General features: G+C 46.5%; 1 protein-coding gene and 1 long non-coding RNA gene across 2 annotated transcripts in view; both read right to left on the bottom strand.

Moving 5' to 3' along the window:
• Positions 1-1,202: 1,202 nt before the first annotated feature.
• Cfap126 (cilia and flagella associated protein 126) lies at positions 1,203-4,124 on the bottom strand. Its single transcript, XM_006990642.4, has 5 exons — positions 4,003-4,124; positions 2,979-3,041; positions 2,724-2,804; positions 1,947-2,123; positions 1,203-1,605 (listed from the first exon to the last, which is right to left on the bottom strand). The coding sequence occupies exons 1-5, from the start codon at positions 4,027-4,029 to the stop codon at positions 1,396-1,398; spliced, it is 558 nt and encodes a 185-aa protein (XP_006990704.1). The 5' UTR covers positions 4,030-4,124; the 3' UTR covers positions 1,203-1,395.
• Positions 4,125-14,023: 9,899 nt separating this feature from the next.
• Positions 14,024-14,136, bottom strand: part of LOC107402902 (uncharacterized) — a 3,241-nt gene continuing 3,128 nt past the window's right edge. The window contains exon 3 of the long non-coding RNA XR_013043154.1: positions 14,024-14,136. This exon is cut by the window's right edge and continues 796 nt beyond it. This is a non-coding gene — a long non-coding RNA (uncharacterized LOC107402902).

The raw sequence follows: 14,136 nt of genomic DNA, 5'->3' as shown, positions 1-14,136 counted from the left end.
CGGCCATCTCTATCCTGATGCCCAGTAGTCACTTCCCCCTTTTCTCTAGACGGGCCCTGCCTGGGAAGTCTTTTGTGGGGCTAGGGATTGAACCTAGGGTCCCATTCATGCTAGGCAAGCACAGCCGTAGCCCCAGCCCCCACTGTTAGGTTGTTTATTATTATTATTATTATTATTATTATTATTATTATTATTATTATTATTATTATTATTTTGAGACAGGCCTTACCAAGTTAAGGCCAGACAGCAGACTGGTGATCTTCTTGCTTCAGTCCCCCAAGTAGCTGGAATCACAGGACGGTGCCACCACATCTGACTATCCTGGGAGGTCGTGCAGAGTTCCTCCAGCTTGAATCGGCTGTCTTCCAGGTTGTCAGTGTTCATGGGGAAACACCTTTGGCTTTAGACTTGGCATTCAGCTTAACCAGTGCCAGAAAGATGCACAGCAAGGGCAGTTTTTAATAGGTTTGGAGGCTGGGGAATGGATGTGGATTTCTTGACTGTTTTGATGGCTTCTTAACCATCCAGTGATGGGAGGGGAAGTTGGAGCACCCTGGCTTTTTTCTTTTTCTACTTACGAGCTGGTCTATCCGAGATAGCTCAGTGGGTATATATATATATGCTTCAGCCGCCAAGCCTGACGACCTGAGTTCGATTCCCAGGATCCACGTTGCAGAAGGAGGCAACCAGCTCCCACAGTTGTTCTCTGACCTCCACAAGCTTGAGGTGTATATATATTCATTCAGGTGTACATATATTCATTAAGTAAATGGATAAACATAAAAAGTTTCACAGGCTCTATTAAACAACTGTATTTGTTGTGATTTTGAAGATATTGGTTGTACAAAGTTCGGTTCTCCAAAGTTCGGTTTTGCCCTTATGTGATGCAGACTAGCTTCCTCTTGGTCAATGCTGAAGTGTAACTGACATTCTTAATAAAGACCTGCTTGCCAGGTGGTGGTGGTGGTGGTGCACGCCTTTAATCCCAGCACTCGGGAGGTAGAGGCAGGTGAATCTCTGTGAGTTCTAGGCCAGCCTGGTCTACAGATTGAGTTCTAGGATCGTCAGGGCCACTCGGAGAAACCCTGCCTTGAGAAACAAAAAGACTTGCCATCCTTTTCCCTGCTCCCTTCCCCAGCCTTCCCTCTATGGATTGCAAAAGACAGTCATAGAACGAGGAGAAAACCCAGGTCAGTACAAGATTCAACAAACAATGTTTATTCACCCAAATTTGCCATTACTCCTGGCCCATCGTTTCTCTGCTCCCCGTTTCTGAATACAGGAGGTCTTACTTATTTCAGTCAGTCCCTAAAATGTCATCTCAGCCTCCTCCCCTGCAGATTTGCAGCATTGCATGTCGATCTCGGCTAGACCAGGACCTACCTGCTTGGTATTCTAACACGGGCTTGCAGGTGGGCTCTTGGGAGAGTTAATGGGAGTTTGGGGGCCTGGTGTGTGACCTGCAGAGGGGTGTGAGCTCTGAGTTTCATCTGCGTCATCACCGTCAATGGTCGGGGAGCTGGGAATTATGGTCGGATTTGCTGCTTGCTGTACAGTCTTTGTGACAGATTTCTTCTGTTTCTTCTGACAGTCAGGGTTATGGGGCTGTTGGGGTTAGAGTGGAAAAGATGATCATATTTCTTGTTAGGCCTACATAGTTCCCAGTCATCCTTAGAATCTGGCTCCCTTTCTTCCTACACCATGGGCAGGTCAAGGTTCGGCCAAGAATAGTTAAATTTAACCTCCCTTCCAGACTGTTTTCTACTGGGGTGAGGGGTGTGGAACAAGATGGCCTTGTTTTGTTCCTTTGAACCTTAGTAATTAGAGCTTAGACAGCAGAAGACAGAACTGGTTAGAGGCCCCTCCCCTTGCTGGATTGGCATGACAGTTTTGAAGTGGAAAAGAAATGGAGACAGTAGTTTGGGTTAGATGGGAAGGCTAGATACCTTGCCTAAGATTTCAGGACGCAGCCCATTAGAGGCATTGAGTAGATCGGGATTCTTCTTTATCCACTTGGTGAGAGAGGCAGCAGCATCCGTTGTGCGGGAGGTCAGGGTCACCCGAGCAGGTGGTACCTTCAGGGGCATTTGCCAGGTGCCCATGAAGGAACCCCAAGGACTTGCCTAAAAGAAAAAGGCATTGCTCAACAGATCCCCCTGGATGCTAAGTGTCTGCCTGGCAGGGCTTGCTGGCCTCACATCCACTCTGTCCCTTTGGCATCTTAATAATGAAACATCTGAAGGGATCATCTCCCCTCTTCCTCTCTTCCGCCAGTTACGATGCTGTTTTTCAGCCCCTTTCCTTCCAATGTAAATTTTTTTTTGCATTCTTAAGCTAAGTGTGATAAAAGAGTCCCATGCATAAATACTATCATCTGAAAACATTGTTTATATATTCATCATTTTCAGGACTTCCATGTGCTAAGCCAGCTCTGTCCTGGTGGATAAACTGGATAGAACATAGGGGCGCTCACAAATTGGGCTTCAATTTTCTATGTAGTGACTGTAGCTCCGTTTTTATGCATCAGCTCTTTTTGTTTTGTTTTGAGACAACATCTCTATATGTAGTCCTAGCTGGCCTGGAATTCACTCTGTAGACCAAGCTGACCTCAGACTCACAGAGATGCTCCTGCCTCAGCCTTCTGAGTGCTGGGACTAAAGGTGTGACCATCACACCTGGCTGACTCTTCCCTTTTTGCTATGAATGGGCGTGGGGAATCTTACCTTGGAACGGGGCACTGAAGGCAGGAGATGACCTCGATCGTTGGCAATAATCTGAGTGTAGCCTTCATGGGTAGTGATTGTCTGTGGTGGGGGTGGGAAGAGAAGTACTTGAAGTCAAAGAGGGAGGAAAACGGTGTCTGAGGGGCATGGGAGAGGAGAAGGTGGGCCATTAGAGGGCTAAAGGAGCTAGGTGACAGGGAGGCCATGAGGCCAGTCACCATAGACTGGCATTGGAAGGCACTGAGCTCAGAATACCTCTTTTGTTGGCTTGGCAGGAGACCAGTTCTGCAGGTACTTGGGTGAGAACGCTTTTTCATACTGTGGAGAAAGAGGAGAGTTCCTGTGAGGCTCAGAGTCTTCAAGCCCATGAAACGATGACAGTTCTCTTCTAATTGAAAACCAAAGGCCTCAACAATTATATGAACTCTAACTCATTGTGACAAGGGGATCTATATAGGGAGGAAGAGATTTTAAGTGAGGGGGAACTAAGTGATGGGTAGCAAGACCTTGCCTACACACACACACACACACACATGAAGAAGAAGAAGAAGAAGAAGAAGAAGAAGAAGAAGAAGAAGAAGAAGAAGAAGAAGAAGAAGAAGAAGAAGAAGCCACTAAAATTTGAATTCTAAGTGAACAAAATGTTTTCTCCAAAAAAATTTCAAAACTGTGTAGACAGGGTCCCATTTTCTGGCTGGCCTGGAACATCCTATATAGACCAGGCTGGCCTCAAATTTTCAGTGATTACTTTGCCTCCTTGTACTAAGTAACTAGGATTACAGGTATGTTGTACAGTGGTCAGATTTGTGTGTCTGTCTGTGTGTGTGTGTGTGGGGGGGGGGTCTCATGGAGCTCAGGGTAGCTTTGGATTCAGTATGTTAGCCAAGGATGCCTTGAGCACCTGATCCTCCTCCTGCCTCCAAAGTCCTGGGGTCACTGGGGAGTACCTCTACACTTGCCTCAGGTATTATATCTTCAATTTTTCCAAAACAAATTAGGGACAACTTTCATGTAAATAGCTATGACTTTGCTATTTGACTTACAAAGCCTAAAAGGTGTACTCTGGCCTGTAAAAATAAAATCAATGCCTTCTGGCTTACACTCTACAAACTTAACTCAGGTCCTTTTTGCTTGTTCCTGGACCCTCCCAACTCTGAGGTGAAACGCCACCTCAACCCACTCAGCATCTGTTTAGGGATCAGAATCTGATGGAGGGGGAGGCCCAAAGGTAGAACCCGGAAGGTAAAATCAAATGTGAGGGCGGAGAACGAGAACTTACCTGGTTGGCACTGTAGTTAGTGGCCATGATCCTGTCCTGTTTACACTTGTTGCCTGGCAACTGAGAAGAGCGGCCTTCTGGGAGTTCCTCCCAATCAGGAGTTCCTCCCAATCAGCAGGGGTGGCCTACCTTCCGTGGCTCACACTGCCCCCTTCCTTTCTCTCTGAAAGTCAGGCTCCTTTTTCTTTTAGAGTGTGGAGGACTGAATAATAAACATTAAAAAAAAAGATGAGCTGAGAAGTTAGCCCTGCTTCAGAATTTCCAGGTTGTCCCTGAATGGCAGCTTCACCTATGCAAACAAGCTTTGGGACACCAGGAGCAGAGGTTGTGAGACACTGTGGTATAATGAACTAACTGGAGAACTAGCAACAGGGCCCAGTCCTTAGTCAACATGGTATTATATGTCTTAAGCCGCTGGCTTTCCTTCGGTCAACAGCTCTCGTCACATATTGTAGAGATGACCTGCTTTGCACAGTGTAGGATAACGTGAATGAAATATCTAGATGCTGTAAACGCACAGTGGGAACTGAACACAGCCAAGACACTGTCTACAGATAACAGAGGCACCGTGCTTAGGAAGCCACCATCTTATTTGCTCCCAGAAGGAAATGTATGTCTTTGTCCTTCGTCCGTAAATGACTCCTCCATCACTGTCCAGTCACAGAACCCAGGAGCGTAGGTTCATGGGGTTGGCTGGGATATGGCAACTCAGGACCTAGGGCAGGAACCTGAGCAGGGATGATGACAGTCTAAGACTAAAGTACCAGGTTTGGGAAGATGGAGTGATGGCGCCCAAACGTACTAGCTAGAAAACTAAGAAACGCTCTGAGACGCATCTGCTTTTTTTTCTGTTAAGCAGATCTACTCATCTACTGGGGTGTTAGAACTAAAGAGCGCTTGTCAGTTATATAGTCTCGAGTTTTGGGGATTTTTTGTTTTGTTTTAGTTTTTTTTTTTTTTAAGAAGAAAATAAGTTGTCCAAAGAAATGGATACTTCAGAACCAGGTATGACTGTGCATGCCTGTGATCCTAGTATCCAGGAAGCAGAGGCAGGAGGATCTCGAGTTCAAGATCAGCCTGGGTTACATAGTAGGACCCTATCTTAAAAAAATAGAGGGACTCACGATGCCCCACTCCTCCTGGGGCAATATAGGCAGTGGCTGGGGGAGGGGCTCACACGGCCCCACCCTTCATGTGGAGCCAGTGGCAGTTAATGGTTGCCGGGGGAGGGCAAGATCTTTTTCTTTAGGGTTGTAGCCAGCCGCTGGTAGGTTGCCCATATTCCTGTCAATAGCCTCCCGCTCATGCAAGCAACTCTGAGCTCAGTAGGAAGGGCACCCACACACTTACACGCACACCAGGGCATGGCGGTGCCTTTAATCCCAGCACTTAGGAGGCAGAGGCAGATGTAGCTCTGTGAACCTGAGGTCAGCCAGGTCTACATAGGAAGTTCCAGGCCAGCCAGGGCCACATAGTGAGACTTTATCTCAACAAACAACAAACGTCCACATAACATGGGAGGGGGACTTGTTGGGGAGCAGAGGAGGTTCATTGGGAGTTGGGGATAAGAGAGGATAAGAGGGTAAATATGATCAGAATAGATACATGTATGAAAAAAGACACAATGAAACCCGTTACTATATAATTAATAGATGCAGGTTTAAAAACAAGTGTCGAGGGGCGGGTGGAAGGGAGCTGGAAAGATGGCTCAGTGATTAAGAGTTCATGCTGCTCTTACCCAAGTTCAGTTTCCCAGCACCCATGGCTTGTACATTCTTTTGTTCGTTCGTTTGTTTTTCGAGACAGGGTTTCTCCGTGTAGTTTTGGTGCCTGTCCTGGCTCTCACTCTGTAGACAAGGTTGGCCTTGAACTCACAGACATCCGCCTGCCTCTGCCTCCAGAGTGCTGGGATTAAAGGCGTGTGCCACCGCCGCCCGCACCCATGGCTTGTAACCACCTATAACTACAGCTAAGTGGACTCTGACATCCTCTTCTGACACAACCATCCCAACCCATAAATACGATTAAAAATAAAATCTTTTGTTTATTTATTTATTATATTTATTTATTTATTTATTTATTTATTTATTTTAAAGAAAGCAATCTGCATGCGATAGCTCACACCTACAATCCCAGCACTTGGGATGCTGAAGCAAGAGGATTGTTACAAGTTTGAAGCTAGCTTGGGGGGAGATAACTGTTAGTTCTTTCTCCCCCTAAGATCTTTATCCCATCCAACACACCCTGCATAAGGACCCCCCTGACCCTTCTAGATAATGGGGTAAGAACAGCCCTTGTCAGAGGCTCTCACAGTTAGCTGCTGGATCGTGTGACATAGGAAAGGAGGCCCATGTGCTTGTCCCTGTGATTCTCATTACTCTCTAGTGTGATGGAGGAGACGAGTTATTTTAGGACCGAGGACTGTGTGTCTCTGCCCTAGAACATCCATTTTGTCCCCAAGAGGCAAAGCGACAGTTCTGCACCCATGGTTTCCCTGGGAATTTCTGTCTTCTTTACCTGCTGTTGAGGCAGTTTTCCTTGGCTCTGTGGACAGTGTGTAAACATGGAGCTAAGCGAGGACAGCCACCAGTGTCCATCCTGGAGCCAACTTATCTGGGCGAAATTCTGGCTGTGCTTGGAATCTGAGGCCTTAGGGATGTTCATCTGCGCAGGCCCCAACAACCTTGCATGGAAAATGAAGCCTGTCCTGGCTCTGAGCATTAACTATGCATAACATACCGTGGTAAGCATTTGATTCAAAGAGGGATTGATAATTTTAACATTGTTATTGGCTTAAGAGTGCCAGAGGGATGGATGTGGCGGTGCACACCTTTAATCACACGGGGGGTGGGAGTGGGGGGGGGCAGAGTCAGGTGGATCTCTGTGAGTTTGTGGTCAACCTGGTCTACAGAGTGAGTTTCAAGCCAGCCATGAAAAATCCTGCTGCATCTGGAGCCACTGTGTTCTTCCACCTCAATGGGAGTTCCAGACAGGCAGAAACAGGGAGTGGAGGAGAGAACCAGCTGAGAGTTTTCCTCCATTCCCCACATGCTCCGTGGCATGTAAGTGCAAATGCGTAAACAAACACACACACACACACACACACACACACACACACATATCCACACACGAGTGCACATCCACACACACACAAACCTATTCTGGTTATGTTAAACAGAAAAGGGTGGGGCCTTAGAACGTTACAGGTTTATTTAACATTCTCCAAGGTAAGGAGCAAAACCTCCTGCTGCAAAGAAAACCTTGGGCTGCAAAGGACAGAGGAATCTGGAGGGCAAAGCACAATCACAAGGAGAAATTTCACTTTTCTCCTTCAACATCTCTTTCTCTCTTCACTACAGATGTATGTTGATCACGTCAGCCAGTTTGCGCCAGGCTGAGAACCACTGTCCAGAGATGAGGCGAGTTATTCTCAGAGAGTCCGACAGTATTAATAGGAGAGAACAGAAAGGACAGAAACGACTCTGGTCAATGAAGGGGCTGGGATGTGGCTCTACTTGGTAGAGTGTCTGCCGCACAAGCAGGAAGCCTGGGCTAGATTCCCGGCACTGCATAAATCAGGTGGTGCCTGTAACCTGGTGCTTGGGAGGTGAGGCAGGAGGATCAGAAGTTCAAGGTCACCCTCAGTTGTCTGATAATAAATAATAATAGAAAAATAGCAAAATAAAAATGGAGACTTGCTTTGCTTTGAATGAATGGGTCTTTTACAAAACTGTCTTAAAACCAGTCAACAGTTTTTATATAGTTTTCCAAAGGATGATCTGGACATGCAGGGGCGGGGGGTGGGGGGGCAGACTTATAGTTTGAGCATTTGGGTTGATAAGACAGGAAGATCCCAAGTCTGTTTCCCCTACCACACAGTTTGGATCATCTGAACCATTATCTCTAGTGATATTATCAGCTCTCCAAGATTTCTCTCAAGTAGTTCCAAGAAACCTGGCATGCTACCCCACTGGTCCAGATGGTAAATAGGTGCTGGAGTGGAGATCTGGATTTTGCAGATTTCCCCATAAAAACTGAAGCAGTTTTGTACACAATAAGGCCAGAAATGATGCATGGCCACAAATGTGAAAGTTTCAGCTCCAAAGCACCTCTAAGTCCAAAAGCTATGTTAATTTTCTTTTCTGAGACTACGGCACCCCCTAATGGAGACCGCTATTCATTCTCTCTCTCTCTCTCTCTCTCTCTCTCTCTCTCTCTCTCTCTCTCTCTCTCTCTCTCTCGGTGTGTGTGTGTATGAAAACAATTCATTCTCTCTCTCTCTCTCTCTCTCTCTCTCTCTCTCTCTGTCTCTCTGTCTGTCTCTCTCTCTCTCTCTCTCTCGTGGGGTGTGTGTGTGTATGAAAACAATTCATTCTCTCTCTCTCTCTCTCTCTCTCTCCCTCTCTCTCTCTCTGTCTCTCTCTGTCTCTGTCTCTGTCTCTGTCTCTCTCTCTCTCTGTCTCTCTCTCTCTCTCTCTCTCTCTCTCTCTCGTGGGGTGTGTGTGTGTATGAAAACAATAACAATCAAAACCAGCAGTTTTTCTAGCCAAACCACCCTAGAAAAAAGGAGAGGAGACGGCACAAACTAAAAGAGTGTATATTTGAGACGATATCATGTACTCAGACTGACCTTGAACTTCTCCTGGAGCAGAGCCTGGCCTTGAAATCCAGGTCCTCTTGCCTCCATCTCCAGCAATGGGGTTGGATTACAAGTGTGCGCTGTGGCACACTCAGTTGAGAGGAAGAAATTTCTTTAATTGAAAAAATTATATGAAATAGATTTTTAAAAATAGAAAATCAGCCCAACAAACCATCCGGGCATCAAGTGTGAACAGGTGAGTTACCATCTAAGAATCACAGACACACTGGCCTTTGAGCCTGGGCCTGCTGAGCGCTCAGGCTCACGTCGGCTCTCAGAAGCGCCTTTCTCTTCTTTATCTTCATAAACCATTTCTACCATTTTCTAAAAATTACAGAAACTGCTGGGCGTGGTGGCACACACATTTAATCTCAGCCCTTGAGATTATTTTTATTGTTATTGATGTATTTTGTTACTTTTGTTTATTTTGTAAGTACCAGGGATTGAACCCAGGTGTAGTGCATGCTAGGCACCACTCTGTCACTGAGATCAAGATTTTTAAGTTGTTTTTAGAAATTGCTTCTCCTGGGCCAGTGAGATGGCTACGTGAATAAGGACACTTGCCACCAAGCCTGACGACCTGAGTTTGTTCCCTGGAATCCATATGCTGGAAAGAGAGAGCTGACTCCTGTAAATTGTCCTCTTATCTCCCTCCACATACATGTGCAACACACACACACACACACACACACACACACACACACTTTTTAAAGATTGGCTTTTCCCATTATTTGGAGTGTCTCCCGCAGAGGACAAAAGAGCGTAACGGGGTGTCCTCTTGTATTGTTCTTTCCCTTATTCCTTTGAGGCAGGGTCCCTTCCTGAACTCTGACCTTACGTGTTTGTGCTAGGCTGGCAGGCATTAAGTCCCCACTCTGCCATCTCTGCCCACGGCAGCACTGGGGTCACAGGTGTGCATAAGACCCAGCTTGGTATGGGTACCAGGGTTTGAATTTAGGCCCTCGTGGTTTTCCCAGCATGTCCTCAACTACTGAGCCATCTCTTACGAAGCTCAGGCTAGCCTCAGATTCAGTATGTAGCTGACAATGCCCTTGATCGTCCTGCATCTACATCCCAAACACTGCAGGTACAGGTATGGCCACTACACCTGGCCTTTCAATGTCTTAAACTATTCTTGAGCAGGACAAATAAAAGCAAAATGCTAAATCTATTTTATGAAGTAAGTATATTGATTTCTATATCTTAATTTGGTTTTTTGAGCCTGTTCATATCTTTTTTTTTTTTTTTTTTTTGGTTTTTCGAGACAGGGTTTCTCTGTGTAGCTTTGCGCCTTTCCCGGAACTCACTTGGTAGCCCAGGCTGGCCTCGAACTCACAGAGATCCGCCTCCCGAGTGCTGGGATTAAAGGCGTGTGCCACCACCGCCCTGGCTGAGCCTGTTCATATCTTTTTTTTTTTTTTTTTTTTGGTTTTTCGAGACAGGGTTTCTCTGTGTAGCTTTGCGCCTTTCCTGGAGCTCACTTGGTAGCCCAGGCTGGCCTCGAACTCACAGAGATCCGCCTGCCTCTGCCTCCCGAGTGCTGGGATTAAAGGCGTGCGCCACCAACGCCCGGCGCCTGTTCATATCTTAAAAACAAAAACAAACCACCCTCGACAGATGAGGTATCACACACACCTTAATTCCAGTACTCCATAGGCAGAAGTAAGAGGATCTCTGTGAATCTGAGGCCAGCCTGGCCTACATATCACGTTCCAAGCCATCCAAAGCTATGCAGTGAGACCCGATTTCAAAATAACTAATACACAAGCCACGTGGTATCTTGAACTATTCCAGCACTTTGCCAGCAGGGAGCCTGTATAACTCTAAAAAATAAATACAGTGTCAGCCTGGTCCTCATAATAAGTTCCAGGACAGCCAGGGCTGTATATAAAGACCCTGAAAAAACCTGAATAAATAAAGGACATTTAAAGAACCCTGAAAACAGGAGGTAGAAGGGGGGGGGGATGTCTCAAGTTCCAGGCTTGGGCTATGTAGCTAAACTCGATTTAAAGAACAAAAAGGGTAGAGGGGTACAGTGGGGATGGCTTTTCTCTGCCCCCAAATAAAAATCACTGGGAAGACAGAGAGGCTCGAGGTTGATGATACCTTGGGGGCTGGAATCATCTGGAACTGCTCGTGCATGTGAGTGAATTATGCTGGTTATAATGTGCATACGTTGGTAAGCTGTCTTGCATTTTTGAGCTCATGAGGAAGCTGACTCTGGAAGCGGGGCTGTCCCTTGCCCCCATTTCAGACCCCAGCACGCTTGTCTCACAGCATGTGACACACAGCGTCCTCCCAGCCCCCTTGCCTATGAAGGGGAAGAACAGGGTGTGACTGCATCTTAGCTGAGGTTGTAAGCAGGATCACGAACACGTGGCTTCTCAGAAATTACCTTTTTTTTTTTTTTTTCTTTTTAAATTGACTTTATTTAGCTATTTTGCCATCAGGGCGTTTTATTTCTCATGTCCAGGATGGTGGATTCTAAGTGCATCCCAAGAGAACTAAGAGGAAGATGTGTCACTTTGTCTAATAAAATCAGGTCATTTCCTCCTTAGTCAGTTTCTCCCAAGGAGGTACAGACTCCCTTGCTCAAGTAGAGTAGACAGAAATAGCCAAGATATAAGGTAACGACTGGAAGTTATTCAGTGACTACAGTTGAATGTCCGGCCTTTCTCTTTTGAGAAGCTTGTACCCATGCTCAGATTTGTAAGCCATGTCCTGTCTTTTTCCTAAGCTCCTCTGTGCATCCTTCAACGGCTATGCTTGAGCCTGTTTTAAACAAGGTGGTGTCTCTACCTAGAATCAATACCAGCACTCAGGAGGTGGAGGCAGGAGGATAAGCATCAGTACTTGCCATCTCTCCAGCTCCTGAAGGGCTTTTCAAACAGAGATTTTAAACACGAAGATTAAGAGAAAGAGAGACGGGAAAGAATAAGACATACTTAAGTGTTCGTATGGGCTCCTTCAGGGAGAGTCACAAATAAGTGTCTTGACATAAGTCATATATAACTGAGGTTGTATCTCAACCGGTTGCTTAGGAACAGTTGCTTAGGTTGTTGTAGAGGAGCCATCAGGGTTTCTGGTGAGAGTCCTGGAACACTGTCTCTCCACAGATGGGGAGGGTCACAATGCCTTAAGTAAATGTTTCGAATTTTCGAATTGTGTTTGCAGTACTTTTTTTTTTTTTTTTTTTTTTAAGACAGATTCTCGCCTGGCAATGGTGGCGCACGCCTTTAATCCCAGCACTCGGGAGGCAGAGCCAGGAGGATCTCTGTGAGTTCGAGGCCAGCCTGGGCTACCAAGTGAGTCCCAGGAAAGGCGCAAAGCTCCACAGAAAAACCCTGTCTCGAAAAACCAAAAAAAAAAAAAAAAAGTCAGATTCTCTGACCATCCTGAAACTCACCATATAGACCAGGCTGGGCTTGACCTTACAGAGATCCACTTGCCTCTGCCCCCTGAATGCTGGATCAAAGGCATGTGCTACCATGGCCAGTCCTACAGTTCTTGATTCTCAATTGGAATCTTCAGTTCTTCAGCCTGACTCTTTCCCATATCCCCACAAATGTCCCTGTCTTCCTATCCTCTTGGCACACAGACCTCTGGATTTCCTCACTCTCACCTCTCTGTGGAAACAGGGTCTCTCTACCTGGCTATACTGGATCTCGCTCTGTAGACCAGGTTGGCCTGGAGTTCTCAGAGATCCGCCTGCCTCTGCCTCCCAAGTGCTGGGATTAAAAGTGTGCACCCCAGGCTCTGTAGAACAGATTTTAAATCAGGGGCTCTCAACCTTGCTACTGCTGAGACCCTTTAATACAGTCCCTCTTGTTGTGGTGTCCCCCAACCATAAAATTATTTTCATTGCTACTCCATAATCGTAATTTTGTTACTGTTATGAATTGTAATGTAAATATCTGATATGCAGGATATCTGATATATGACCCCAGTGAAAGGGTCCCTTGATTCCTAAAGGGGTCTCAACCTCTTAAAAAGGAATTTGTGGACTCAGTGTAAATGGCCAGGGTTTGGATCTAGGCCATCACTTAATGGAATGGGATCACAAGTATGTCTATAACTGTTTTTGATGTATAACTTTTTTGTTTTGTTTTTCGAGGCAGGGTTTCTCTGTGTAGCTTTGGCGCCTGTCCTGAAACTCTCTCTCTAGACCAGGCTGGCCTCGAACTCACAGGTATCCACCTGCCTCTGCCTCCGGAGTGCTGGGATTAAAGGCATGCGCCACCACCGCCCGGTGACGTATAACATTTTAATGATGGTGGTATCTCCTAAGATGATTACAAGGATTTGATCGCACTGTAAATTAGTCTGATACAAAGTAAATGGAAAACGAACAAAGTGATTTCAAAATCCACAATAGTAAATTAAAGATTCTGAAAGTTCGGGCGTGATGACTCATGCTTCTAATTCCAGCACTCAGGAGGCAGAGGCAGCCAGATCTCTGAGTTCAAGGCCAGTCTGGTCTACAGAGCATACAGAAATCCTGTCTCGAAATACAAAAATGTTTACCCCCCAAAAAAACAAAACAAAACAAACAAACAAACAAAAAAAACACCTTGAAAGTTACTTAATGAAAGATAATCTTCCAAAGTTAACTCTGCAACTGTGGAGCCAGACAGGGTGGAGGTGGGATGTACCACTTACAACACTCAGGCTGAGGCAGATTAATTTCTGAGTTTGAGGCCAGCCTGGTCTTCAGGGCTACGCATATGAAACCTTGTCTGGGGTGGGGGTGGGGGTGGGGCGATTAGGCAGAAGTGACGGGAACTCAGTTGGAACCAAAGTGCCCATTTCCCTTGTGAAGGCTTGGGGTTCTCCTGGTCACTGCCCCGGCCACAGAGAGGGCTGGAGCTGCCCTTTCTCTGCTCCTCTCTCCTCCCGCAAGTGTGTGCGCCCCCCACCAAGAGTCACATCCGGTCCCCACTGTCCAGAAATGAGCTCAACCCCCAGCCCCCCTCCCCTTCCCGTGACTAACGCTTGACTACCGGGAAAGCTCTTTGGGGACCGTGGGACCCGGCAGGAAGGCGGGGCGGCCAGGGGATGAGGCGGGGCAGTCTGCGCCCCGGAGAAGAAACCGGAAATTGGGGATGGGCCAAGTGGTCTGCAAGGCCTCAGGTCCGCAGTTTGGTCTCATGCTTTCTAGAAATGGATTGCAACCCAGGCCAGCCCCAGACTTTTTTGGGAAGCCACCACACACGACATCCCTCTGTTTTCGGTTGGCCTCCGTTATTAACTAGTTGTTACAACTGCTAACTTGCTTTCTTCCTGGTGGATGGGCCTATCTGCAAAAACCAGCCTCCAAGTCTGTGCTCCATGCTGTGTGTATTATCACATTGTCTGTTAATATAAGACAATACTATAATGAGTACAAAACGAAGTTTATTTAGCTCTCATTTGGAGGCCAAAGGTCCAATATCAAGTGCTATCATGCGTTAGTTCTCTGGTGAGGACTTCATGGTGAGAGAGGAGACAGAGAGATC

Source organism: Peromyscus maniculatus, chromosome 11 (assembly GCF_049852395.1).
Source record: "Peromyscus maniculatus bairdii isolate BWxNUB_F1_BW_parent chromosome 11, HU_Pman_BW_mat_3.1, whole genome shotgun sequence".
NCBI lineage: Eukaryota > Metazoa > Chordata > Mammalia > Rodentia > Cricetidae > Peromyscus > Peromyscus maniculatus.
The sequence above is the reverse complement of the archived record's forward strand: the minus strand, read 5'-3'. Positions and strand labels throughout refer to the sequence as shown.